Source organism: Oenanthe melanoleuca, chromosome Z (genome assembly GCF_029582105.1).
Source record: "Oenanthe melanoleuca isolate GR-GAL-2019-014 chromosome Z, OMel1.0, whole genome shotgun sequence".
NCBI lineage: Eukaryota > Metazoa > Chordata > Aves > Passeriformes > Muscicapidae > Oenanthe > Oenanthe melanoleuca.
Window position 1 is genome coordinate 3849532 of NC_079362.1, and position 26837 is coordinate 3876368.

Sequence of the window (26837 nt, forward strand, 5' to 3'; positions counted from 1 at the left end):
TCCACAAAATAATTTAAAAATTTGAATATTTTTAGTTCCCTTAAGCAATAGAGAATACAGCCTCTCTAGTAAGTTGGAAATGAGCCATTCATAATATTACGCAACTCCTGGAAGAATGTTTCATCATTGCCACTTTTCTGATTACACAGAATTTTCCTGAAAAGTCTAAAGATTAAATGACTTCTAGGCACCTAAGAGAAAACTTCCAGTAGCAAAAGACAGCATGATAGATTTAAAAGAAAAGATTTCACTTTCAGTTGATTCCATCAAAGGTTTGAAAGATATAGAGCCAAGATAACAGATGGAAATTGTGATTATGCAATATAATTGCAGAGAGAATTGATGAAAGATTAATATTCCTTTAAAATCGGGCATAACTTTTAAATTCATTATTGATAGATTCTTGATGTAATGAACTACACATACCCCAGTAAACAACAGATCTAGGTACGGTACCTAAAATTCACTGTATCAAGGTGTTTCCAACTGAATATAGAAGAATTTTATCAACCAAAGACTCAGATCCAATTTCAGTGCAGGTTACATGTCCATTTTTTACAGCTGTGACTTGCAAATACATGATTTTATAAATATAGATATTCTATATTTTTACATTTTTAACTGTATTTGTTAAAGCATACTGGTCATGTAACGAGATGATCATTTTAGTAAATTATCTTTACATTCCAGTACTTCTAGAAACATTATCAGATGGCAACAGAACATTCTGATTTAGCTGGAAGCCTAAAGTAGATAAATCTGAACTAGTAGGGTGATTTTTCTTTTTCAATTGATGAATGACGAAGTCCTTGAAAACCTTGCCAAAGTATTTGGTACCACAGTAGTAAATGTTTTCAGATCAACAATACCATATATATATATAAAAAAAAAAATTACTAACTGGAAAAATAAATTCCAAATTTGGGGCAGTAATAACTAATCAAATTCTACTAGTTTTGTCACAGAGAAAATCAACCCAGGCATTCACTCTGGTCTACGTTATTAACAGAAAAGAAACGTACAGCAGGAGTTTGATCCAAAGCTAATAACATCTCAGCAGATATAATTGGACTTTAGGTAAGATCACAAAAATAAGAATGGGGTCAAATTAAGAAACAGCCAAAGACTATTAAAATGTGCCAATACTATGCATTGCATTTGATTTCAAGACAAAAATTCACCTTGTATGTCTAACTGTGTTAACTCAGAAAGCAACTTTATCTCAAATTGAATGTTTATTTCATACTCACTCATACAAATTCTTCAGGGGTGAAGTTAAAATAGCCAGCACAGAGATCAGACTATTGCAGTGGCTATGTATTTTACAGATCCTGAGATCTCTGTCTTGCTGTGGATTTAGAAACTCCTGTACAGAACTACAAATTGACCAGAGCATATCTTCAGTGGACATCAAAATTGCTGCAATATCAATTCTGTACGGAAAAAAAAGCCCAAGAATAACATTACTTAAGACATCTTGATAGTGGTAAATTCCAATTAAACAGACATTTTCTCTGACAGGATAAAAACACCAGAATCATAGCATGGACTTCAAATTTCCTCTTCAGCGATGCAGGAAGTCTCTACCCACTACTCTGCAAAAAATCAACTCTTCCACAGAGAAGTTGTTACTGAAACTAGTGAAAAGACTACTTAAAAATTTGGAAATGCTCTTTTTCAAAGGATAGTATCACTACACAATTTAAAATTTACTTCTAAACTAAAAGTAAATAAATATAAATTTTGGTTTTTTATAATTAAAATGTACATACTATTTCCAAATCCTGATGGGGAAAAAAAATAGGAACAAAGGAACTTAGTCTTCAATTTGCAAAACTAACTCCATGCAATTTTGTACATATGGAACGTTTCTGAATCAGTAATCTGTTGCTTGTTGATATTGGTTGGCAGAGGATCATGTCATTGGCCTGAACAATAGCAAGAATCCAAACTACAACAAAATAATCTCACAAGACTGTGGTGACATACAATACACAGGAGACATGTGAATAACACAAAAAATACGTGGACTTTAAAAAGTACATAAGTACCTAAAAGCCATGGATGCACATGGGATCATATGCACTTTTAAGGATCATGTTATTTTTGAAAAATCTAGGCAAACACACATAAACAGACATTTGTCCATATTACACATTAGTTCTCTACCATTTGAAGAACCATTGGGAGAAAAGATTCCCTCACAAACTACAACAGTATTAAATAATTTGTAAAGATTCTGTGATAAAATATATTGAATTATATGGAGTATTTTTTTTTCAATAATTCATGACTGGATAGTTCAATTTACTTAATGAAAAATTCAAGAATCACCTTAACGAATATGCAACTTTTCTACAAAATGACAATGTGGAAAGTTCTTTCTTGTTTACTAGCTTAAAGTAAATTCATATGGGATTTACTAATATGATATTTAAGTAATATTGCATTTTTCATATTTCAGGGAACTTTTCCCTAAAAAAATTTCCAGGCAAGTTTTCAGGAAATCTCTCTGTACCAAAAGATACAGAAGAGCCTGATTACAGTAAGTTATTGCAGGAATAGAGCACACAGATAGGTATGTAGAATAAAACTTTGTTTTTTTTCTTACCCATTTCAAGAATGTGATCTTGTGCAAGTTGCTTGAGCTCTCATAACAATACTCCTTTCTCATAATAAAACTTGAGATGACAGCATGTAACTCTTAGCTCACACAGAATATGTTTAGTGTCTCTAAACCTCTAAAATTACAAACTCTAACTCTTCTCCGTGGTGCTGTGCAATAGGACAAAAGGCAATGGTCAGAATCCAGTGCACAGGAAGTTCCACCTGAATACGAGGAAGAACTTTCTTACTTGTGGGTGACCAAGCACTGGAACAGATTTCCCAGAGAGGTTGTGGATTCCCCCTCACTGGAGACATCTAAAAGCTGTCTGGCCTTGGCCTTGTGCTATGTGCTCTGGGATGACCTGCCTGAGGAGGGAGGTTGGACCAGATGACCCAGTGTGGTCCCTTCCAACCTCAACCATTCTGTAATTTTGTGGGATTCTGTTAGGAGAAATACACCTATTTATTCATTACAAGACAGTGGATAGAAAGGACAAAGGTAGGATGAACTTCCACCTGAAGACACCTGCTTTAGTATTTCTCAAAAAGACCTCTGCTCTGGCAAAACGTTAAGAATTGCAACAAGAAAAACTTCCAATTTCTTATTTCCTAAAATGACAGAAAAAGGAATAGCCTCTTTCTCCTCTCTCCTTCTACACCACAATCATTCTGACAAATCTTTTGATGTGACCTTGTAGCTCTTTCACTTTAGAAGTGCTATAAAAACACAAATTATACTGGAAAACTTAAATTTTCTTAATGAATCAACGTTGATTCTAATCCTGACGCTTGTCCGCATTTTTGGTTGCATCACTAATCCTCAATGCACTTTCACTGTGAGGCTTTCAAACCAATCAAGCAGTTTGTGAAACAATTTCACAGAGAGTTGAAAGTGGCCTTTGATTCCACCCAGTTTGCAATATAACTACTAAATATACTTAAATAGATTTGGTCTATCCTCTCTGCCATGTTCAATAACATTGAAATTTGAATCAAAGCAGTGAAGAATAGAAAACTAAAATTTAATTATTTTATCTGTCAAAATGGTGCATTAAATATACAACCATTACCTGATTTGTGGTGTTCTTTTGTAACTCGGACACACCTGACAGTATCTGGAGGCCAGAATATCCAAAGATCGCTCTAGTACATCTGTAAGAATCTCCTGGGCTGTCTTTGGAGGTAGAATGGTCCATAGATCATGATGAAGAGCACAGCAGAAGTAATGCCACATCTGGACAGAGAACGAGCATCTTTCCCCCTATCAAAATCACCACACATTACATTAAAAAAACACACCTTCCAAAATGTCAGTTTAACTTCTATAGGTCTAATTAATTCAATCTGAAAGGAAATAGCTAAAGAGTTCCAGGAATATGATGGCCAAAAATGGTCCTTGAAAAGATGTGAGACATCTTTGATTGGCAAGGAAAAACCTTGCATTTCAGTAACGAAATTACAGTTCTGCCACAAAATAAAACCACAGCATTTGAACTCTCATATCCTCAATTAACCTAGTCTCAAAACTCATAGTGTTGAAAGTTTAGATTAAAAACACAGACACTATTCTGTATGCATAAAGTTAAAAAGGATAAAGTTAACATAGCAGTTTCTTTGGCTTCAAAGAAATAATTACTTAAATTACTTAAGCATATGTATTTACCCAGTTTCAGAAATGCTATGCATAACCATGATTATAAAACCTTGGTTATATATAATAAATATGCAAGAAGAGAAGAGAAAAGAACAATTGAAATATTAAGCCAGTAATAAGAGATATCCAGGTTTTTTTACTAAGATTCTTTTCCTCTTGTAATTTTAATGTATTGAAACCAAACATTTTCTGGCAATGAATCAGCATTGGCATTAACATTTAGTTGTCTAAAGAGATCTGTCCCATTAAAATACAGAAATAAATACACAGGAGTAAAAATCACAGTCAAAATCACATCAAAATCCATAATAATTCTAAAAAGTACACAGGGAAACTCAAGTTTAAATATTTCAATAAATACCTTTTCAGCAAACAGCATTATCATCAAGCTTTTTTTGAGAACAAAGACTTCAATTTTCAGTTCCCACATCCCAAAGGAACTGAGAAATATTTTAAGAATTTATTGGTATTTTAGCATTATTAGAAATATAAAATAACTCCACAATTTTAAAAACACTTTTAGAGAGTTTGATAGGCATTCTTTAACAATGAAAATCAAGAATAATCTGGCTTTTTTTAAAATACATCAGCATAAGCATTAGCAGATTATTGGAAATTGATACTATTTGGTTTTTCTCTGACATAATATTTGAAGTGCATTTTATATTAAAAAGTTGCAAAAATTATGTCAAAGAACAAAATAAATGAGCTTGTTTGATGGGTTTTACTTTTTTAACTTTGTAATTATAAACACAAATTGTTTCACTTTCTCTGCTTTGGTTTATTTAAGTAATAGCTCTTTTCCCCTTTTTTAGTACTGCACCTCCACTGCAGAAGCAACAATATCACTTAAGATTTAAATAAGATTCACTCCCCTTTTCTGACGTATGTTTCTATTTGTTGCCATTTCTAGACAAATCCACTGATAAACATCTGCTATTTTTGCAGGCTGCATATAATAAAAACAGATGTGAGCTTCTATTTAGGTTATACGAGGAAACAAGCAGCTGTGTTTTATTACATAAGCCACTCTGTATTACCTCTGAACAGACAATTCTTTATTCTTTGACTGTTAGGAAACATAAGTTCCCACAGCTACAGCAGATGTCTGTAACACTAAGAGCTTCATTCAAAAGCATAATCTGGAGAGCTGGCCCAGTGGCACGCTTCCTGCTGAGCTCATATGTTGGAAGAAGCCACCTCTCACTGCTGGAAATTTCAGCAGGGAATTGTCTCTGTAACAAGCAAAAGATCTTAATCCAATCTCTTCCATTTAGGGTGCCTACAAGACGTCAATTGAAGTAACATCTGCTCAGCAGCACACCTCTGAAGGAACTCAGAGTAGATCATGGTCCACCCGTGGGCCACCTCCCTTGGCCCAGCAAAAAGAGGAGTGATGATGTAAAATCAAATACTTTTCACATCAAATCCTGCAAACATGCAGAGCTGAGACACCAGTTTTCCTCATTCCTTCCTACACACATCAGTTCTGTTCAGTTATGATAAAACTCTTTAGCTACTCCATATTCTTTCTCATCAGACAACTATTTTTCCATGGTGAAGTTACTGGGTCATCAATAAACAGGACACAGCACCACAGGCACTACAGACTATGAAGATCATATCATGATTCAGCAGCTGCCAAAAGCCACTGCATTTCTTACCCTGTCATCTATTATTAAACAAAATTGTTTGAACATATTTACTTCTGTTTGAGGGATGGACACTTTGATTAATTACTCTATGGTCTGCATACCCTGTCCAGCATAGATTTTGTCACTGACAGAGCAGCTTCTTATACTATATTTGTAGATTACATGTATCAAATGGAATTTTCTTTTATGTAAGAATTCTAGAAAATTCTTAACAGAACACACCAACTGTCTCACACAGAAAATTACACAAGGCAGGACATCTTCAAGAGACCTCAGTTACTACTGATTAAAAACCCATATAATACTTCATCCTGAAATTAAGGGAAAATAATTTCAAACAGTGTATGTCAACTTATGTTTGTACTCAACTAGGATGAAGGAAAAAATATAACAAATGAAAATAAATATTTTAATTTTTTTTTCATAGAATCATTAGGATTATATCTATAGATCAGACCCATGACTTCAACATGCAGGTGAAATTGCACTGGTTACTTCAGAAATACATTTTTGAATGCTTTAGGTAACTATATTGACCATCTTTCTTTGTTACACCCTTTATTCACAAAAAGTAAAATTTGAAAATAAAAATCAAAGAACCAAATTAAAAATTTCCTAGAAAAAGATTTTCTAAAAGAAGTGTAAAGTTATTAGAGATTAAGATGATGGTGTACACTTTACTGAGTTCTACATAAATGTCTTGAACCACAATAAAAATTTTATTAAGCAAATGACACAAACACTTCATGGTAACATTCTATCTCATCTTTAAATGACCATGTTTTCCTACATCATTTCCAGAGAGACTTGCCTGCAATAATAGATATTTCAAAATAGTAAATTCCAATAATCCTTATGTTAGAATAATAATCTCATGCTTCTGATTAGTCAGAGAGCTGGCAACCATTTAAACATTTTTTGTAAAAGGCAGCCATAGTAAACTTAACCTCACACCTCATAAAAAGCTTTGCAGTCATCCCAGTAGTGGCTCTCAGCATCCTGTAAAATGCTTGTAGCACAAACGCTGATGCAGTAGTTCGTAACTTGAAACTGGAGAATGTTGATGAATTCCTGGTATTTTTGGACAGGCACTAGGAACAGGGGTCTGTTCAGAAAGAATGATTAAAGAGACAATGATTGAAAGGCTGTGCACTACGAGGTAACAATCCCTAGAACTGCAAGTAGTTTTGATTTGTTGCTATCAATCATTCATTTCCTCTTGGTCCTGAACCTTGCAATCAGTTTTGCAATGTTGTGTTTCAAAAGTTCTTAAAATATGTCTGCTTGTCTATAAATTCTCATTTAACCAATCACTGAGAAATAAATTACTTCATCCTATTTTCTGAGACAAGTGAATTTGTCATTCACTTATTTGGGTGTTGCAGCATTCTTGCATCAGCAATTATTACATCAGCACTGAGTATGACAAAGAAAACATAAGCACAGAGTACAGAGATTGCTTTTGGAAAGCATGCACTAAAACTCCCTGATAATACACCTAAGCAGAATTATTGAGCAGTATTTTGGCTCAGACTTCCCACTCACAAAGATACACTTCATGCAGGAGACAGTAAAATATCAGAGACAAAGCAGCTCAACAGTGCATTAGTTAGTGCACTTAGAAATCATACATTCCTTAGAAATTGTGCTACTTCAGGGTCCCTCCCATAAAACACTGTTTCTACTTTTAAATTGCACTGGCTAGAAACATGTGGGCCAACAGACTCCTAATACCTTAAGACAATCTCCAAAATCTCCTAAAAGCAAATGTAGTTATATTTACCCCAAGTCAAACACAAAGGCAGGTCAAACACTTTGACTTTACACTCCTACTTCATATCTTCTCTAGTTTCTACATGTAGTAATAAACTAAATTCTAAAACTAAAATGTATGTATTTCTTTACATCTGAATACACATGGTGGTAGGAAAAAGCACAGAAACGTACTTTTATATTTTATATGTTCTCTACAATGTGCTATGTGCTGAATCAGATCTTATGAAAATTAGGTATTGCAAAAGTCAGAAAAGAAAATCAAGGCCTTAGCAATTTATTTATATAACATCAGAGCCATTCAGTACATTCAAAGTACATTCAGCTCCCTGGACAATCCTATTTTAATCCTATTTAATAATTTTAAAAAATTGATCTGCAAATCAAATGCAAATCTTACACATAAATAATTTGTTTTGCAATGACTGCTCTAGATTATCAGGTTGATTCAGGTATTTTTGTAAATGGTACACATACTGCATGTGCTAAAAAAATATTTGGAAAACTACTATCATACCATATCACCAAAATAGAATAAAGTCTCATATTATTTATGCTTGAATTAAACATTTTAAGTAAAAAGGACGTACTTTTTGCTTGTTTCTCTCATTAAATTGCTGTACATTGTAAAATGCTGGAAGACATATATTGCTGTGGAAAGGGCAGCATACAGGTCTTGCAGGGGAGCCTTCGAGGGAACATCTCTGCTTTTCTCCTCCAGTCTTGCCAAAACAGCTGTTGCCACTTTGCTGCAGGCCTCTACAAAGTTTGTTCTAATTTCCTGAAGAGAATCATCTCTGCAGGCCAGAGCCAATGGAAGCAATGTGTCGAGTTCTTCCATGATGTCAGAACAAAACTGAGAGGAATAAATGTGGCACCAAGTTATTTGTATTCTGACAGCACTGCTTAATTTATACACGCTAGGGTCAGACGCTTGAATAATGAAATTGGCATGAAACATAAATATATTGAATCAGCTTTACAAACACTCTAATCTCTTAAACAGAGGAGTAACATTTCTTTAAAGTAAATTAAATATTCTTTCATTCCTTCTTGCTTTAAAGCTGCATATTCTATACTAAGAGGAAAATTAAAACCATTTTATGCTAGTAATGCCTTCATTTGCTTTTGATGTCACTAAATGTACATTCAAAGCACAAGGTTAATTCCTTGTAAATAAAGATAATTTTCTAAACTAATTAATTTTGAAAAATACACAAACACATTTTTTAACACTGGATTGGGAAACAAACATGTCATCTCTTCATAAATTCATACATTAATCTCCCTAAAATTATCTCCCCAAAGCTCAAGTGTTATTTCAAGCAAGAATTCATTATAATAATTCCAAATCTGCTATAATAGTTGCAAATCTTACTTTAAAAAGTCTTTCAAACATACCTTTCCTTACAAAAGAAATGTAATTAATAGATGACCTTTCAGCCAAATCAAATAACTCTAAATTGGCTTTATTACTGGTTATGCCAATTACTTGAATGGCATGTCTAATGATATGAATACAGGAAATCCCTTTACAGCCATATTTCAAAGCTTTCGACATTTTCCCATCGAACCACTTGGTAACAGAGCAGATACTAATCAGAATGCTTTAGAACTTTTTGGCTGAAAAAAATAATGCCAGTGAAGTTTAAAAGTTAATTCTTTCAAGTATAAACTACAGGCTATTGTATAAAGCTCTGTTCAGCTTCACATTGTAATGCCTCTCACTTTCTTCTTAATTCCATTTATATAAGATATAGAATATTAATAGTACTGTAAGTACTTCAAAGCATAGATGGCAAACAGCCTTGGCATTCTGTCTCCCTTCAAACTTCAGATCTTTTGATACCTGCCTTAGCAATTCGTTTTGGTTGCTCCTCCTGTTGGACTGCTCTGCAGGACTCCTTCATTTGGTGGTTGTTTACAAGACTCATTGCACAGCCTGCAGCTGAAAACTCTTCTTTCTGCTCATGTTGAAGAATTTTAGATGAAAAATCCTCAATTGCTATTGTTATACAGTGAGCCACGGAAGAAGACAGGTCTTTAAATGCGTTTCTCCAGCCAAAACTCAGTAAAATAGGCTGAAATTAAATTAATTTAAAGTCATTATTGAGTGTTAATATTATCTGAAAATTAAATGTACATTCAAAATTAAATTACAGGACACTGTCATATCTTGAAATTAGTTTAAAGAATTTAAAATATAGTCCACTAGTGTTGAAATCATACTAAAAGCAGTGTTTTTGGCATAACAACATTAAACTTGTCATCAATTTTTTTTTTCAAAAAAACCCTCCTGTTTAAACAAGACAGCTTTTAACAAAACATGCTTCATCTTTACTTAATGTATAATTTTTAACAGAATCTACTTTAAAAAGCCAAAGAATTTATAGATATTTTCAATAGTATAACAAGTAATCTAGCAATGTACCCTGTAATAATTTTCACTGCAAGGTAACAACTGGAAGTTATTCACCATGAGTCTCAATGGGAAACACTTAAGAGGAGCTGGTTTTAACACAGCTGGATTTAGAAAATATTAAAATGTTTAAATAGAGATTTGTAGCTTTTAGCCAATGCTGGCTTTTACTGTGGTTTACATCTGTTCTTTGCCTTCTTTAAACAGAGACTTCTGAAATAATCTGAAGTACAATAGTTGCCAGAAGTAGACACAGTAGGACATCATTACTTTTCAACTTATCTGACTTTGCATTGCTCTTATGATTTACATCAGACTTAAACCTTTCCAGAAGTGGTCATTTGAGCACTGCACCACTGTAAGAGACATATTTTAATGACAGAAGATGATGTTCAGTAAATATCTCCACCATGAGGGCACAGTAGGAGAATAGGAAAGACAGATTCCTCACCATTTCTGCAGTATAATATGAAATTGGAAGAGAATGAAGGTCTATAAAGTAAAGCCCTTTCAGTTTACTTCAACTTGGAGTTTTATCCTCCTTCCTTTTCCTTTCCCCACTAGCAACATTCAGCTCTTGTAAACACAGTGACAGCCCCCATGGACATACACTTTTGCATTCCCTCATTTTTTTAAAATTATGAACATGCCGATCTACCTAAAATATTCTTCTTTGTAAGACATATTAGTATTAGTCTCACACACCTAAGTACAATTTAAAAAAAAAAATTCAAAATTAAAATCAAGCCATTAAGAAATTAAAATCCACTATTGTAAAGTATCAGACTTGTTGGAGCACTTGGTGCCAGAAAATCAACAATAATGTTTTGTAGTAAATGGGAGCCAGATAAAAACAATCTTGTACCTACATTCCACAAAGCACAGTGCTTATTACACAGTAGTTTGTTGGCATCAAAGAAACTAGACATTGTATGAATACCTATACCTCTAGGAAGAACCATTATGACCAGATTCAAAGAACTTCTTAAGACATCTTCAAGATTCTTTGAGATTATATGTATAATACTTAGAAAGCTATCATAATTTAGCAATATTTTTTCCCACTTTGTTATGAACTATCTTATAATTATGTTTTTTCTGTTATTAAGTACAAAACACCAACCACTTCTTTGAAAGCCTTATGATTTTATTCCATCTGAACTGAAACTTTGCACATAAAAGTAATCAGAGTAGCTGAAGTAATGAAACTACAGCAATAGGTGTTTATAATGAACATGGTGAAAGTTTACACTGAAGGCACACACAAAAGAAAACCCCATACAAAGTGTAAGACTCTTTTCATACTCACCTCTTCTACCTGAAGTAACTGTTCAGGAAGCACGCTGGTTTCATTTGCTCTGGTTTCTCCTATTAAAAGCTCCCCACTAGCTCTCTTCAGAACTCCTGCACAGTATGATAAAAGAGATCAAAGTTAAGATTAATTCTGTAGAAAAGTCAGCAGCCTACAACATCTTCTGATATATCAATATGAAGCATAAAAAACCCCTCAAGAAGGTGTAGGGGAATACTAATGTTATAATAAAGTCAAATTCAAATTATACACAGTTTCTTTTATATAACATGATGAAATCAACATCTAGTTGTACTTGTATTTTATACAAATGCACATATAATGTGTAAAATATGGTTTCTTTTGTCAGTAATGCATTTTTATACTGATTGTGAAGTCATCTCTTTTTATAACACTAGATCAGCTGTATAGAAATTAATTTCTCCTCTTTGTTCAAAGAATTATATCAATTGGACACTAATATATTTTTACAGCTTTTACTTATTTGCAAACACCAATACAATAAGAATTAAAAGACAGTTAATTAGTTATCATAAGCAAAAATATGGTTTATAAAAACATAAAGAACAAGAGAAGTGCCTTAAGAAGGGCTGGTACAAAGCTCACTTATAAACCTTAGAATAATGGGATATTGCCCCAGGTTTGCAAAAGATAAACAAATATCTGGCATTGAATTCACTTTTATCAGTGTTTCAAGAAATCTGGCTTACTGAAGTGAATTGATGATTCCTATTCCAAGTGATACAAGCACAAATGAAGGTGCTTGTCAGGGAATTTGAAAGTCCAAGGCAGCCTCAGCTGCAGTGGCCATGAGATAGTGGAGTTCCAGATCCTGAGAGCGCAAAGGAGGGTGAATAACAAGCTCACAGCCCCAGACTTCAGAAGAACAGACTTTGGCCTCTTCAAATATCTGCCTGGGAGAGTCAAATGGGATAAGGCCTTAGGTAATGGGACACAAGAAACTTTACTAATATTCAAGGGTCACCTCTGCCAAACTCAAGAGAGTTGAAAAAAAAATGCAAAGACCTGCAGGCAGGAACAAGAAGATATAGCCAAACTCAAACACAAAATGAAGAATAAAGAGTGTGGAAGTAAGGATGAGTAATCTGGGAGGGACACATAAACAACTTCTGAGCATGGAAAAAGTTAAGGAAGTTAAAGCTCAAATGCAACTAATTTGACCAGGGATATCAAAGACAACAAGAAGGGCTTCTATGAGTACACAGGTGATAAATGGAAGACTAGGGAAAACATGAGCCCATTGCTCAACAAGACGGGGGGAACCTGGTAACACAGATATGAAAAAGGTTGAGATACTGAATGTCTTCAGCTAAGTATTTACTATCAAGACCAGCCTTCAGGAATCCCAGGCCCCAGAGACCAGGAGGTAAGGCTGGAGCAAGGAAGATGTACTCTTGGTGGAAGGGGATCAAGTCTGATAACTAAGCAAACCCAACATACTGAAATCCTTGGGCCCGCATGAGATGCACCTGCAAGTGTGGAAGGAGCTGGCAGATAGAGGGAACAAAACAAAGAGTACAATGAAACTGACAAAGGGGCCTGATATCTTAGGCCTGATTGAGCAGAAACTGTGGGAGACAGACGCAGATAAATGCTAGCTGGGCAAGAAGTGACCAAAAAACACATTGTGAAACTTTGTGATAAGATAATATTACCAGGTGACATGAGGTCATAAAGAATGTGTAACCAATGGGAAATTGTTACCAAAAATAGAACCCTATGTAAGTGCCACACAAGTAACACCCTATATAAACACCTTGTATACTCAATAAAATTGGCTTCTGATCCAAACTCAGATGTCCCCGTCTATCCATTGCTGATAGCCAGATGTCATTGCAAGGCCACTCTCAATAATCTTTGATCAATCATGACAACTGGGAGAAGAGTCCAAAGGCTAGAAGAAAGCAAATGTCACTCCTATTTTCAAAAAGGGCAAGAAGAATTCCTCAGAGAATCAAAACCTTGTCAACCTCACTTCAACCCCAAGGAAGGTAACAGAGGCATTTCTGGGCACATTGCAAAGAATTCATCAGGAGCAGTCAGCATGGCTTCAGTAATGGGAAGTCATGCTTGACCAGCTTGACAGACCTCCGTGAAGAAATGACTGGCCTGGTAAATGAGGGGAGAGCAGTGGATATTGTCTACATGGACTTCAAGAAAGCCCATGGCATTGCCTCCCATAAGCTCTTGTTATGGTACAAGATGTAGACAAGCTCTTGATGTGTGGACTGGACAAACAGTCAGTAAGGTGAGTTGAAAAGTGGCTGAATAGCCAAGTCCCAAACGCAGCGATCTGTGGCACAAAGTCGAGTTAGAGGCCAGTAATTAGCCATCTATCTCAGGGGTCAGTATGAGGTCCAATCCTGTTTAACATCTTCATTAATGATCTGGATGACGGTGTACAGTGTTCCCCCAGCAAGTCTGCAGCTGGCATCAAACTGGATGGCAGACGGTCATGGTGCAAATCCAGAAGGACCTCAACAGGCTGGAGAAATGGACATGCTAGAACCTCATAAAGTCCAAGAAGCAAAGTTGTGCACGTGGGGAGGAACAAACACAGCTGGAGTTCTCCCAGCTGGAGAGAAGCTTTGCATAAAAGGACCTGGGGGTCCAGAAGTACACAAAGTTGAACATAAGCCAGCAAAGAAGGCTGATGGTCTGCTTCAAGCAAAGAATTGTAAGCAGGTCAAAGGAAATGATTCCTCCTGTCTGTTCAACATTGGAGTGGTGTGTACAGTCCTGGGTCGCTCAGTACAGGACAGACATGAACATACTGAAGGGTGTCTAACAAAGGGCCATGGAAGATGACAAAGGGAATGGAGGACAGGCTGAGAGCACTGAGACTGCTAGCCAACAGAAGAGAAAGGGTAGGATATATCACTAATGTACAACAATACCTGAAAGGAGGGTCCAAAGAGGCCAGAATCAGTCCTCCACAACAACAGGGCCAGTGGTCAAAGGCACAAATAGACGCAAAGCCAGGAGGTTTCCTCTGAACATCAGGAAACACTTTTTTTACTGTGAAGGTGACCACACACTGTAAGGTTGTCCAGAGAAGTTATAGAATCTCCATCCTTGGAGATACACAAAAGCTATCTGGACATAATTGCTTACAATTACCTCTAGAGGCCTTACTTGGGCAGGGATTGCTGGACAATATGAACTCCAAAGTTCCTTTCCAACCTCAACCATTTTGTGATTCTGTGAGTCACAGACAGACAAGAATAACACCAAAGGATATGGTATTTTAAAAATCTGTCTTGTAGCATAAAGCTGGTAAACAACACTGGTGCAGATATTTGTAACATACTTCATATGAAATTAAAAGAGGTTTTAAATGACCAGGTGCTGCCAAAGCATTGTTAATGTTTACCTTCCAGGCATAACCTTAGAGGTCTTCAGTGATCTGAAGCTACTAGTAGTACTAGTAGTCTAAGGTTTAAAGGGCTTTTCTCTTTCCATGAAATTTTTAGAACTGGATTTAATTTATCCAAAGTAGATTTTACCTTTCCTCTAACCAATTTGCATTCTGAAAATAAACACTGGTTCTCATACACTTACACAACATTGTACAGCTTTGACTTTTTTGTGGGGTTTTTGCTCGTTTGGGTTTGTTTTGTTTTTTTTTTTACTTTTGGGTTTTTTTTTTCCCCAAGTATCTTTTTTTGTTTGCATTTTCAAAAGACATTGAGAGATTTGACCTTGGAAAAATGAAAGATAAAGTGGTAGAACATAAAACCAAAAGATATTAACCAGGCCATCAAAGTGCCTGATCATTCAACACAGTGCCAGATTTATGGATAGTACCAGAAACTGGGGATTTCTTTCAGTATGTTTTAATGTATTTTATGTATGTAACTTATGATAAAATTTCTAACAGTTTTCTTTAGAAATTAGTCCAGAATTTAAAAATTCCAAACAACTCTGACTGGATATTTTCCCTGTTTCCTATCTGGTGCTTTCTACCTTAAATTTACCTTTTCTTCCTTGCAATTCTCCTTTTTTTATAAATCTAACATCACATTCTGACCATGATATATAATCACAAGTAAGCTATATATTCACATTCTCATATTATTGTCACTACTTAGATCTATAGGTCTATATATATATATCTAGATTTATAACTTTTTATATCAAGACTTTAAAGAAAAGCATTTAATCTAAAATCCTTGTGTATTCACTGCACTGCTACCTTTCTTGTTAAGAACTCACAGCTGAGATAAATGGGTTTCTCGCTGATGGTAGATCTGTGGCTCTGGGATTACTGGCAAAGAGCCAAATGATGCTTACACCCACACCAGTCATTTTAGAGGCTCCTTCATTATTAAATTAACATGTTCTACTAGATTATTCCACCTCCTTTTCTAATTAACAGTCTGGGCACTCCTGCTTTATACTCGTATGTATCTATGTTTGCCTGTAGGCTTACACACATTAAAAACTTCATTGGTCTTCTCACAGAAGCCCCAGGTTCAAGTCTCCCATACTTTACTAACTTCCTTTGGTTTCTCAAATTTTTGCTTATCCCAGATCTCATCTGGGCTGGCCTTAATATGGCTGGCCTTAATCTTCTTTGATATAACTTCCAGCTAGCAAGGGTTGCCTTCACACTTTGTAGTGAACATTGTACACTTAGGCACAGCCCCCATAAAGCCTCTACTCTCCAGCTGCTACTATAACCTTCCTCTCAAATACTATTTCCATAGAGACAGATAACAATTTATAACCTTCCTGTCCTGTGACTTCTTCACTTGCGTGGGAGACTAGAAGGATTGCCTCCTCAAAATGTTTTGGGGGTTTGTGTGTGAGGGAAAGAGGCAGGTCAGGCCGTGTTCTGGTGAGGCAGCACATTGCTCCATGCACTCCTCACCCCAGAGCCTGTATCCCAGCCCCACAGGGGCTGCCAGTCCCTGCTCCACACGCTGCCCCTGGAGCCCCAGTCCAGCCCCAGAGCAGCCAGGTGACTGGAACTCCCACCTGGGAAGCGCCCAGGAAAGCCAAAGGGTATTTAACCTGAGACACAGGGCGAGCACATCGCAGCCCTACCTCCTCTTGGAATCTCTGTGAGCTGAGCACTGCTGGAACCAGGAGTGGCAGTTATGTTTATTCTTTTCTGCATCTTTTCTACCTTTTTTTCCTTCATCTAATTCCCTGTTCTTGAAATCTTTTAATAACTTAAAATTGAATGGGCTTAAGAGTTTGCAAAGTCGAATGAGTTAAGTTAATGCTTTGAAAAGTGTTTTACATTTATTGAATGCTGGCCTAAACCTTTTGCCAAAATTCTTTGATATCCTGAAGTTGCCAATAAAGTGTCTTTTTGTTGTTTTGGCCTCTTGAGAATATCCTGTTGGTACTTGTAGTGTGTGTCTGAGACTATATGAAAAATCGCAAGCCCTTATAAGCGTCATCAAGCAAGGATTTTAGGGCCTTACAATTTTTCTTCTGACTGTCTTGCTCTAATCAGCAAATTCTCCTGGGAAAGAGAAGCAGAGCTTTACTCAAGGTACAGCTGCCACTCAGCCCAAATTAGTTACCACTGCAAACAGGAAGGCAGGCATGGCTTGGAGGAAGCATGTCTCTCTAAGCAGCCATTTTTCTAGACAAATTCTTTGACTCCTCTCTTTAAATAGCACTTATCAAACTGCATTTGCACAGATAGAAAGAAATGCATGTGATTCTTCTCACATGGTTGTTTAGAGAAGAGAATTTGCAGAAAGAGAGCAAAAAAAGGTAAGTGTTTTGAAAGAAGATGGCGGCTGAAGGAAAACATGGAATTTTTTCATATTTGCTCCTTTTCCAGGGCATATTCTGCACCTTCACCATTCTTCATTATTAGGGAAGATTGGATTAACCACAAATCCTTGCTATATATATGTATATATATATACTTTTTTTTTTAATTGATGTTCTACAAACATCTAGTCTTGATGGAGTGATCATAATTTGTGTACTTCCTTTAGTTTAACAGCCAGGCAGCTGAAATAATTCTGATTGTAAATAATGAGAACGAGATTATATCCAGTGCTACACTTGAACTCTTCAGACAGCTTTCCTAGTGTGTATTAAAATTTGTCTGGGATTATTCCTCTCTTCAAAACAATTGTTTGCCTAGGCCCCATTTATCTACAATTTATTTATTTCTCCAGTTCAGTATTTTTCTGTTTTTGTAATGATGATTACAAAGACTAAAGAACTACAGTGACACCTCTTGCATTCTAAATATAATGATTTTTATTTCTTATAAGAAGTTATATTTTTTTTCTACAGAATTCCACAGCTTTCCTATTTCTATAGCATTTAGGGCCACAAGAAGAGTCATTGTGACATCATCTTCCATGCAACATAGAATAGCAAAGGATTCTTTGTGGACAAAGGAAAGCTTTTGTATGTCTACTCACTATCTGTGCATGAGCTAACAGTGCTATCAAAATACCTTACAAATTGGATTCAGCCAGCTCAGTCAGAAATTTTATTGAAACAATACTGGAAATAATACATCTTGCAGGACTGGAAGAACCATTCCTCCAGAAACATAAGCAACAATAAAAAAATCCCTGACTAACTATGAGTCAAAAAAACCTTCTGCTGTCTTCTTTTACTCGTTGTACTGTACTGAGGAAACTGTACTAACTCAGATGCATAAAATGTACCTCTGAAATCATATTTCTCTGCTAGTGTAAATCCATCTCCACTTTGGGTTGATCCATTGAAGCTGTGCATTTGTAAAAGAAGATATTCGAACATCTTATGTTGAGACCAAAGCAAAAAATCACAACTTTTTTAATCTTCAACTGCAACTTTTGCAATGTTGCAACAAAAGTCTGCTAGGAGAATGCACCTCAAAAATTTTATTTTACACTCCATTTATTACACTTTCCAGAAATGGATATAGAGTTAAGGATTACTCTTTAATGGGGAAGGAAAGACTCTTGCAATTCCTCCCAGCCCCATGAGAGCTTGTAAACCCAGGACTTGACAACTTTGCCCACAGTGTTTACAAGCACCCCATTGGAAAAAGCCTTTCTTGGTATTCATTATCTGATCTGTCAGATAGTCCAAAGTTCATCTTTCTCACTGAAATGGGGGGGAAAAGTGAGAGAGATGAAAGCATGTTAGATATTTTTTTATTTTTTAGAAGTCTTAACAAGAGGCTTCTGAAAACTCAAGAGGAAAGAAAAATCTAACTTAAAGATGGAAAGAGAACGCAATTTGGCAGAGTTCTAAACCCAAATCTCCTGCTTAACCCTTGACTGTAGACAAACATGTTCCTGATTGCTTCAAAGAGAAGTTGTGATGCTGGAAGCACTAGGTATGTCAGAAAATCCCATACATGTCAACTGAATGTAAATAGAGAAGTAGACTGTCTCATCACAGTAGGCTTGACAAGATGCCTGCAGATGGAAGGGTAAAATAGTAAAGAAAAAACTGGGGATGGTTACTCCTTTAATTGCTTGAAATTCAATGCCTGTAGTAGAATGAAGTGAGGTTATACACCACTGTGAATAAATGATAGAAAAATACAGATACCTTTTCTCTGAAAGGCAGAGTAGCTGTCTTGTCCAGGTGTCACACTAACGTTCAGGGGTGGAACAAAACCATACCATCACCCAAAAACTATGCATGATTTTCTCCTTATTTTGATTTAAATGATACTTGAAGAACATATTGGTAGTAGATAAAATGTATATTTATACTACCTTTTTAAAAAACTGTGCTTAGATAACACAAATAATTTTAAATTAACGTCAAATCTTGGCATATACATATTGCTCATTGAGGAACACTAAGTTACTGCTGGTAAAGTCAAAAAATAAAATCAGGAAGAATTGGATGGAGAACAGTGAAAAGAATTTAGAGTGGAAAATGCAATTCAGAGAATTCTCTTCTCCAATCTATGCAAAGTAATTTGTGAAAAGGAGGATTCTGAGTATATTCCAGAAGATGCCAGATAAAGAACTCTCAAACTGAACTGAGAGACCTATCCATATCACCTAAAAAACTCTCTACATCCATCTCCCTACAGAGTTCACTCTGGTTCACTGTTTCCTTTGGTGCTATTGTCTGCCATGGGGTTACCATCAGAGAACACTGGTAGGCAGTACTTCCCTCTAACATCTATTTTCAACGGTCTAAATTGGTCTTCATAGGATTCCATTGTGAAAGCTGCAAAGAAACTTGTCTTGTTGCCAGCTAGAACTCTGAACTACATGTCTTTCTTTTCTTCACTGTTCTTTTTTTGGTTCACAAGCAACCTCCTACCAAAAGCAGAATCTGCAGAAGAGACTACATCCAAGCAATAATGCAATGAAAAAGTATGAAGAGAAGCCCAGGTGGCCACCTTGCAAATTTCCAATGTGGAAGCCTTCGACCTCTCCGCCCAAGAAGCAGCTATAGTCCTAGTGTAATGAGCTTTACAAACCCTGGGAGCCTCTTTACCCTTAACTACATACGCCTCTCTAATACAATCCCTTAACCATCTAGCTAAGCAACTCTTAGAAGCCATTTGACCCCTCTTAAGACCCCCTAAGAGTACAAACAATCTGTCAGAAGATATGAAATCTTTGATTCTTCTGTGATAAACCCTAAGTGTTCTTCTTACATCCAATTTATGCAGCCGTTGCTCTTTGTCATTGCTGGGTTTAGGGAAAAATGAGGGCCAAGAAACCGTCTGGTTTAGATAAAACTCAGATGCCATCTTTGGGACAAAAAAGAATTTAAAAAAAAAAGAGGAACCATCCAAAGAACTACTTTGTTTCTGATGGAACTTTATACATGTTCTAAACACCAAAACTGAAGTACTATGGAATATAAAACAAAAAATCAATTCACATTGAAGCAGCTATACACATAAACACACCACTTGACACTAGTGCATGAAAAAAACCCATTATTTTTGTTGCATCTCTGTGTGAGTTACATAGATTAAAAGTCTCCCATGAATGCTAAAAGCAACCAAAAAATAAAGGAAACAAGTACAAGGCTTCTGTCTATGCAATGCCTAGGGGAACTTTAGGTGACTTGGACATTCATCTACCTTTCATGAATTGGCCATCTTTCCCTAATTTGCCTGCAGTACTACTTGCTGAGCACTGATGCTTCAGATATTCCTCACTGCAGAGATAGGCTGGATATAACCAACCTAGCTTTAACCCTTTGAGAGTACAGGTGAGTGTCTAGCACCATCAGCACACACTTCAGACTGGGCTTATCTACTCTGCTTCTTAGGCTAGTCCTGCAGCCTGTGCTGCACTATACACCTGACGTTTGCACCCACGTTCATTTAGAGCTGCTTCAGACATATCTACACTCTTGACTCTGTCAAATTAAACAAGATTTCTAGCAATAAGGCTTCTAAATAAGTACAGAAGATGGTAATTACATTGTCTATAATGTGTTATCATATGCTATCTGTTCTGATGAAAATTAAACAAGGATTCTAATCAATCTTTCTTACCAAAAAACTCAGCCATCATAAGTGAAAACAGTAAGATTATCAACCCAGTATAGGACATTAACAAAGACAATCTTAAATCCCTTTTGGTATTTAACACAACCTGGCACTACTGGGAACATAGCTTTCATTCTCCCACATCAAATCATCTTTCACTTCACTACAACTGAGATTTCCAACAATATGAAACTAAAATAACACCATAAACCTTTCTTCTAGTCAGGCCTCATGTTAAAAATTTCTCTGGACATGTCCTCTTTTCACAAACTATCTGTAAACATATCACTGAGCAAAGTGTTGTGAATAGAACCACCTGGTCAGAACAGCAACTCTAAAAACAAAAGTACGTGTGAAGACTTCATTAAAAGCATCTGAAAAATATTTACCCTCATTTGTTGTTCAGGGTAAAATGAATCCCATGGCTTTTTTAGAATGTACGTTCTACCCACAAGACTGCCTCCTACAAGATCTAATAATATTTCCCATTCAGATTTAAGTAGAGGTACCAATTAAGAACCGACTTGCTACAGACATGATTACTCTAAAAGAACATTTCTCAAAAAAAAGGCCGCTTAACACTCTTTGGAGAAACAGTTCTGGATGTAATTAAGCTTGGAAAAATGCCTGCAAGATAATTTTTACTTCCTGGAAAGAAAAATATTTCTTGCTAATGTTGAAATCTTTAAGTTCTCTGAATTACTGGAGACCACACGCCTTACAATACAGTCATCACATAAATATCAAATACATTTCCCATTCAAGGCTTTTTGAATTTTTTTTACATTTTCTCACATAATACAGTAATAAAAAGTAGATTTACCACTGCCCTTACTAAATGTATACATGAGGAAAACTCCACAAGTTTATCCTAACACCTCTTTGTAAAATCAAGGCCATTAAACATGAATTATAATGCATAATAGCTTAACATTTCTTGAGAATTAGTAGAATCAAGAGACTAAATGAGCCAGAAATACACTGAAATCTGTAGAAAAAATGAAATGCACATTTTATTAGAGTGTTGATGTATATTCTAAAAATATATAGGTTATCCTGTATTTCTTTATTTTGGAGTGTCAATATTACAGGTGAAGAATACATCAACAAAATGTGTGCCTTGGAACTCCTATTATTTAATATTTTTATTTTTGTCAATTTAGTATTCTGAGACTACATCATTCCCAAAACACCTTTCTCCTCAGCCTGCAGCTTCACTACAGAGACAGTGAACATTTGACTTCACGTATCCTCTCTCTCCCTGAGCAGCCTGGCCTCATTTCTGGTCTGATCTTTTCCTGCAATAGAATCAAAGCTCTTGAAACCACTTCTCTCTCATGACTTGGAGTCTCTACTGGCAGAAGCAGCAGAGTAGAAGAACATTTATGAGCACACTCCTGTAATGCTTTATTTACACGAATTTTCACGATACCAGGGTCTCCTGAATACAATTAGATTTAAAAAAGAGCGAGCTTGGAACCTATGTAAACCTGAGGCTTGATCATTTTACTGATGTAGAGCCTCCTTCTGTAACACACCCACCAAAGCCAGTAGGATAAGCATGCTAGTAAACATTGTACATATGAGTAAATGTGAGAAATAAAGATTAAACAAAGACTATATCCTTAAGCAATTTGTTTCATGTACAGGAAGATTCAACTAAACTGATAATTAAGTCAGTGCTTTTCTCTCTTGAAAAAGGCAGCTTAGAGGACAAGTTCAGAAAAAGTCAGTTTCAAAGAATTCAGACTCCAAGTATTATATCCTATATGAGACATAGGATTTTATAGAGAATCCAGCAGGAGATATCTTGTTACACTGACAGTTTTTCATCATGGCTCTCCACCAATATCTACAGTTAGTACATCACATCTTTATACAGAGTCATCAGTTCTTTTCTCCAAGTCATTGTGCTCAACTGCAAATCTGCACATTTCAAAAGGTTTTCTAGTGGATATGGTAACACATTCATTTGAAAAATATGATGACATAAATTAGGTAATTAATGTTTAATATAGCATAAAATTATTCTTTTGCACTAATTAAACTAATTGATCAGGACAAACATTCATTACCTTGAACATTCTTATTCCTCTCTGTAAATGAAGGCAGCAGCAGAATTTCTGTAGAGAGCTCTTCAATTTTTTCTTCCATTAATAAAAAGAGTTTGATAAGTTGAGAAAGACATTTGAGTTGATACAAGGTTAAGCAGAAGTTCCGTCCTTTCCTGTGGTACTCCTGGGAGGCTATTCAAGTAAAATTATAAAATAGCTTTTATTATAGATGAAAAAAAAGAGAATTTGCAAAGCCGATTACGTAAGACAGTATAATGTAACAAGCAATTTAATTTTTGTTATAACATAATGCATCCTTTTCTCATTATAAAATACCGTTACATTGTTTTTTGCCTAAATCTTCAGCACTTCTGAATTGTCTGTGAGGTTCCAATTGAATTCCAGGTTTTGTTATTCATTAACTAGGATTTTTTCCATGCAATGGATCTACTCAGAAATGTTCTCACCTGTGTTTTACAGAAAACCCACTGTGTTGCAAAAGCCGAAAAGGAAAAAACCACATCATTACTGTATTTTAATGGTTTGGGACATCACATCACTTGTCACTCTGCAAGTCACCTTGTCTGTTTAACAATCTGCTAGCACAATACAGCTGATGAATATGACATTTGAGTGAAAGAAACATCAATCTGACACTCCACAACTTTAAATATGTGGGGTTTGAAAACAAGTGAGACTGTCAGCGAGCAAATATCAGCAAGTATTATAACTATAAGCATTTGGTATTTAAAAGAAGAAACCGAACATTTTATTTTGAAAGGTTAACACATGCACTCATAACATATAATCATGTCACATCAACCAGGGAACTCTGATTTCAGCACAGTCAGACTATAAACGACTGTGAGACGTTTCAAATTCAGTATTACCAACCACATGGATTTAAGTGCTTTAATTTTATAATGTCTTTAAATGTAACAAATTTGCACTTCTATGGAAACTGTGGTGAGCTGATACCATGTTCCTACACAGTTCTGTTGCAGATGTAACATCAGCAGAACAGTTAATCTAGAAAGTGTCAGAGGGAGAGCCAGATTACTTTGAAAGGGAAGCTCTGAAAGATGAAAACAAAAAGAAATTGATTGAGATGTACTTTAATGTGTCAAATCTTCTTTCTTACCTTTGTACCCTTGTACCTGCCTTTTCCCTCAAAGTTCCTAAATATTTTTTAGGCATTTACAAATCACTTTTAAATAGACATAGATGTAAGTAGCAGAGCTGAACTCTGAATACTAATTCTGTAATTTGCTATTCCAGTTTTGCAGCCTTAGAGACTGGACTGCAGGTTTTGCATCCACATCTGAATTTCCTCAAAGTTCCAAACAGATGTATTCATGTTAGTCACTTGCATTTCTAAGAATGTCAAAAGAGTTGTGCATAATTGCCTCTGTTAGTCTCTTTCCTCTCTGAATAATGAGTAAATAAAAAAATCTACCACTGGATTTCTAATTTTAAGTCTTAAACCTACAAAAAATCACTTTCTGCTATTTAGAGGATTTTACTCCTTATCTGAAAACTAGAGAATATAATCTGAGTTTAACCAACATGAAAAGACTGCCTGAGTATGCAATGTAAGAACCACGAAACACATAATAAAAATGAACAGAACATTAGTTCTATCTCGTATAGTTTGAAAACCCTGTGATGCTTCTGCCCCATCTATAGAGGAACAAGGAAACCATCCACTTATTTGATTGCCTCAAATGATATTTTCCTTATTAGACTGAAAGTGGCTGCAGAAGACAAAGGTTTACCACAGTAAGGCTATTTTTAGAATGCATTACCAAACTCAGAAAAAGTAAAAACTTTTACTTTTAATGATCATTCAGAATACATTTCAGTTTTATTGTTTCTCAGAAAAGAAAACTCATTTATTTAGCACTTGATGTTCAAGTAGTGTGTATAGACCTGAGTATCCAAAGTTTGACTAAAAGGCCTTATATACATCCAGATCATTAGGTTTAAAATACTGATGGCAGCATTCAATTTTGAAGACTACTGACCAGCCTGCTTGAACAAGCACATCACTGTCCATGTTTTTGCAGAGTAGAATAAAAAAGCACTTGTTTTCTGACACTGTTCTGACTGGACAGCCACAGGACAAAAACCCTTAAGAATTAACAGCCAATGGATGACATAGAGAACATCTCAAAACAGGTTTAGAAATCTCACAGAAGATTGTCATGAAGAGAACATGTGTCCACGTGGACAGATGTGAAATAGACATGAAGGCTGTGATCTATGTTCAACCAATCCTCAATGACATCAAGCTGTTTGGAGGAAAATTGGCCATAATCACAGAGTGGAGTATGCCTACCCTGAAAAAGTTACTGAACGGATCATGACTTACAGTGTAAAGTCAGAAAACTAATATAACTCATTTACCCAGCTGACACACAGCATGAGTACCACCCCTCCATGATGAAAATAGTCTGAAATTGTTGCTAGTATCCTATCCAATCCACAGAGGACCATATACAGAATGGCTGAAAGCTCATGAAGCTGATCTCAGGCAGCCACGAATCAGTTACACAATGGCACTCCAGTCTAAGTTAAGATAGAAAGGAAATGGAGAAAGTTACATGATACAAACCAACTTCCCTCCTGAACCACCTGCAATTTACTACTATCATTCTTCTTAATTTGATTTTTTTCTGCATGTCTGACTTTAATTCATGTAGTCTTTGTACAAGGAAATAGCTGCAGCAGGATCTTTGGATAGAGACAAACATCAACACTACGTCATAGCACCTCCTACCAACGTGACATGTTGGCTTCCTGCTAAGGAAATACCTAGAGAGAATAATTTCTAAAAATGGATGGAAAGGCTGCTACAGAGACTACAGAGAGGTAAAGTGTGTTCTACAGCCTCTGTCAGTTTGCCAATGAGCTGATTTTGCAAATATTGCTTAAAAAAAAGTTGAGATCAGGACCTAAACAAATACAGAAGACTAAGAAAAGGTTCTGAGCTCCTGAACATAGCCCCAGGCTTCCATCTCTGCAAAACAAGAATCACACCAATACTGCTAGCAGAAATATCCTAAGTCAGGAAAATGAGCTATCTTTAGCTACACCAGAAAAGATTAAAATCAAACACAGTGTCAGGGACCACTGAAGTCCTGCTGCTAATTGAGGAACAGGGAGACAAGCATGATAATACAGCCTGAGGATGGGCCCCTTGTCAGCCAGGGCACCATACTGCAGATACTAAGTAAGGCAGACCCTGAGATGATAGATTTGAACCAAAACTCCAGATCATCAGCCAAGTTCATGGTGATGACACAAATCTGAGCTCAAGTCAGGAAGCTAATTCACCCTTTTGAGTCTGGATCTGGTCTGGTGAAGGTAACCACAGGTCAGGCACAGCTCAGTGACTACTCAGTGGAACCATAACGATAAGGCAGGTTCAAGTTCAAGGCAGGAAAATTGAATCAATGGGGTCCACAGCTCTGGGGGAGATGAATGTCAGGACTCCTGTGATGTAGTTCAAGCAGGGACTGAGGACCCAAGCACATCTGAAATATATCTCCTGAGTGGACTGTGGTGTAGGTCCCTGAAAAGGCTGGTCAGAGCCTTCAGGCTCACTAGAGTTTTGTTGCATTGCTCTTAAGGAACTTGAGTTTTCAGACAAAAACCTCAGAAAAGCTGGGACACAGTCTTTCTGCTTCATGGAGGACAGCACAACTATTTTGCTAAGAGAAGAAAAGAGAGTACTTGAGGTTTCTGCTATCTAGACTGCAGTTCTTTCTGGGGGACAGGAGGGAGAAGACAAAAAAAATTAGGTGATGTAACTTGAACCTGCTCTGCATTTATTTGGAGCAAGTGATGGTTCATTGCACAAAACTGGAATGAAGCAAAGGAATAAGCTCA

General features: G+C 36.1%; 1 protein-coding gene across 1 annotated transcript in view; it reads right to left on the bottom strand.

Annotated features, from left to right (window-relative positions):
* KIAA0825 (KIAA0825 ortholog) overlaps window positions 1–26837 on the bottom strand; it is a 265101-nt gene that overhangs the window by 174636 nt on the left and 63628 nt on the right. The window contains exons 5-11 of the mRNA XM_056513524.1: window positions 22968–23138; window positions 11418–11512; window positions 9543–9770; window positions 8280–8545; window positions 6871–7021; window positions 3678–3868; window positions 1251–1433 (exon numbers count right to left, since the gene is read on the bottom strand). Of these exons, the coding sequence (XP_056369499.1) occupies window positions 1251–1433; window positions 3678–3868; window positions 6871–7021; window positions 8280–8545; window positions 9543–9770; window positions 11418–11512; window positions 22968–23138 (1285 nt within the window). The remainder of the gene's footprint in view (window positions 1–1250; window positions 1434–3677; window positions 3869–6870; window positions 7022–8279; window positions 8546–9542; window positions 9771–11417; window positions 11513–22967; window positions 23139–26837) is intronic.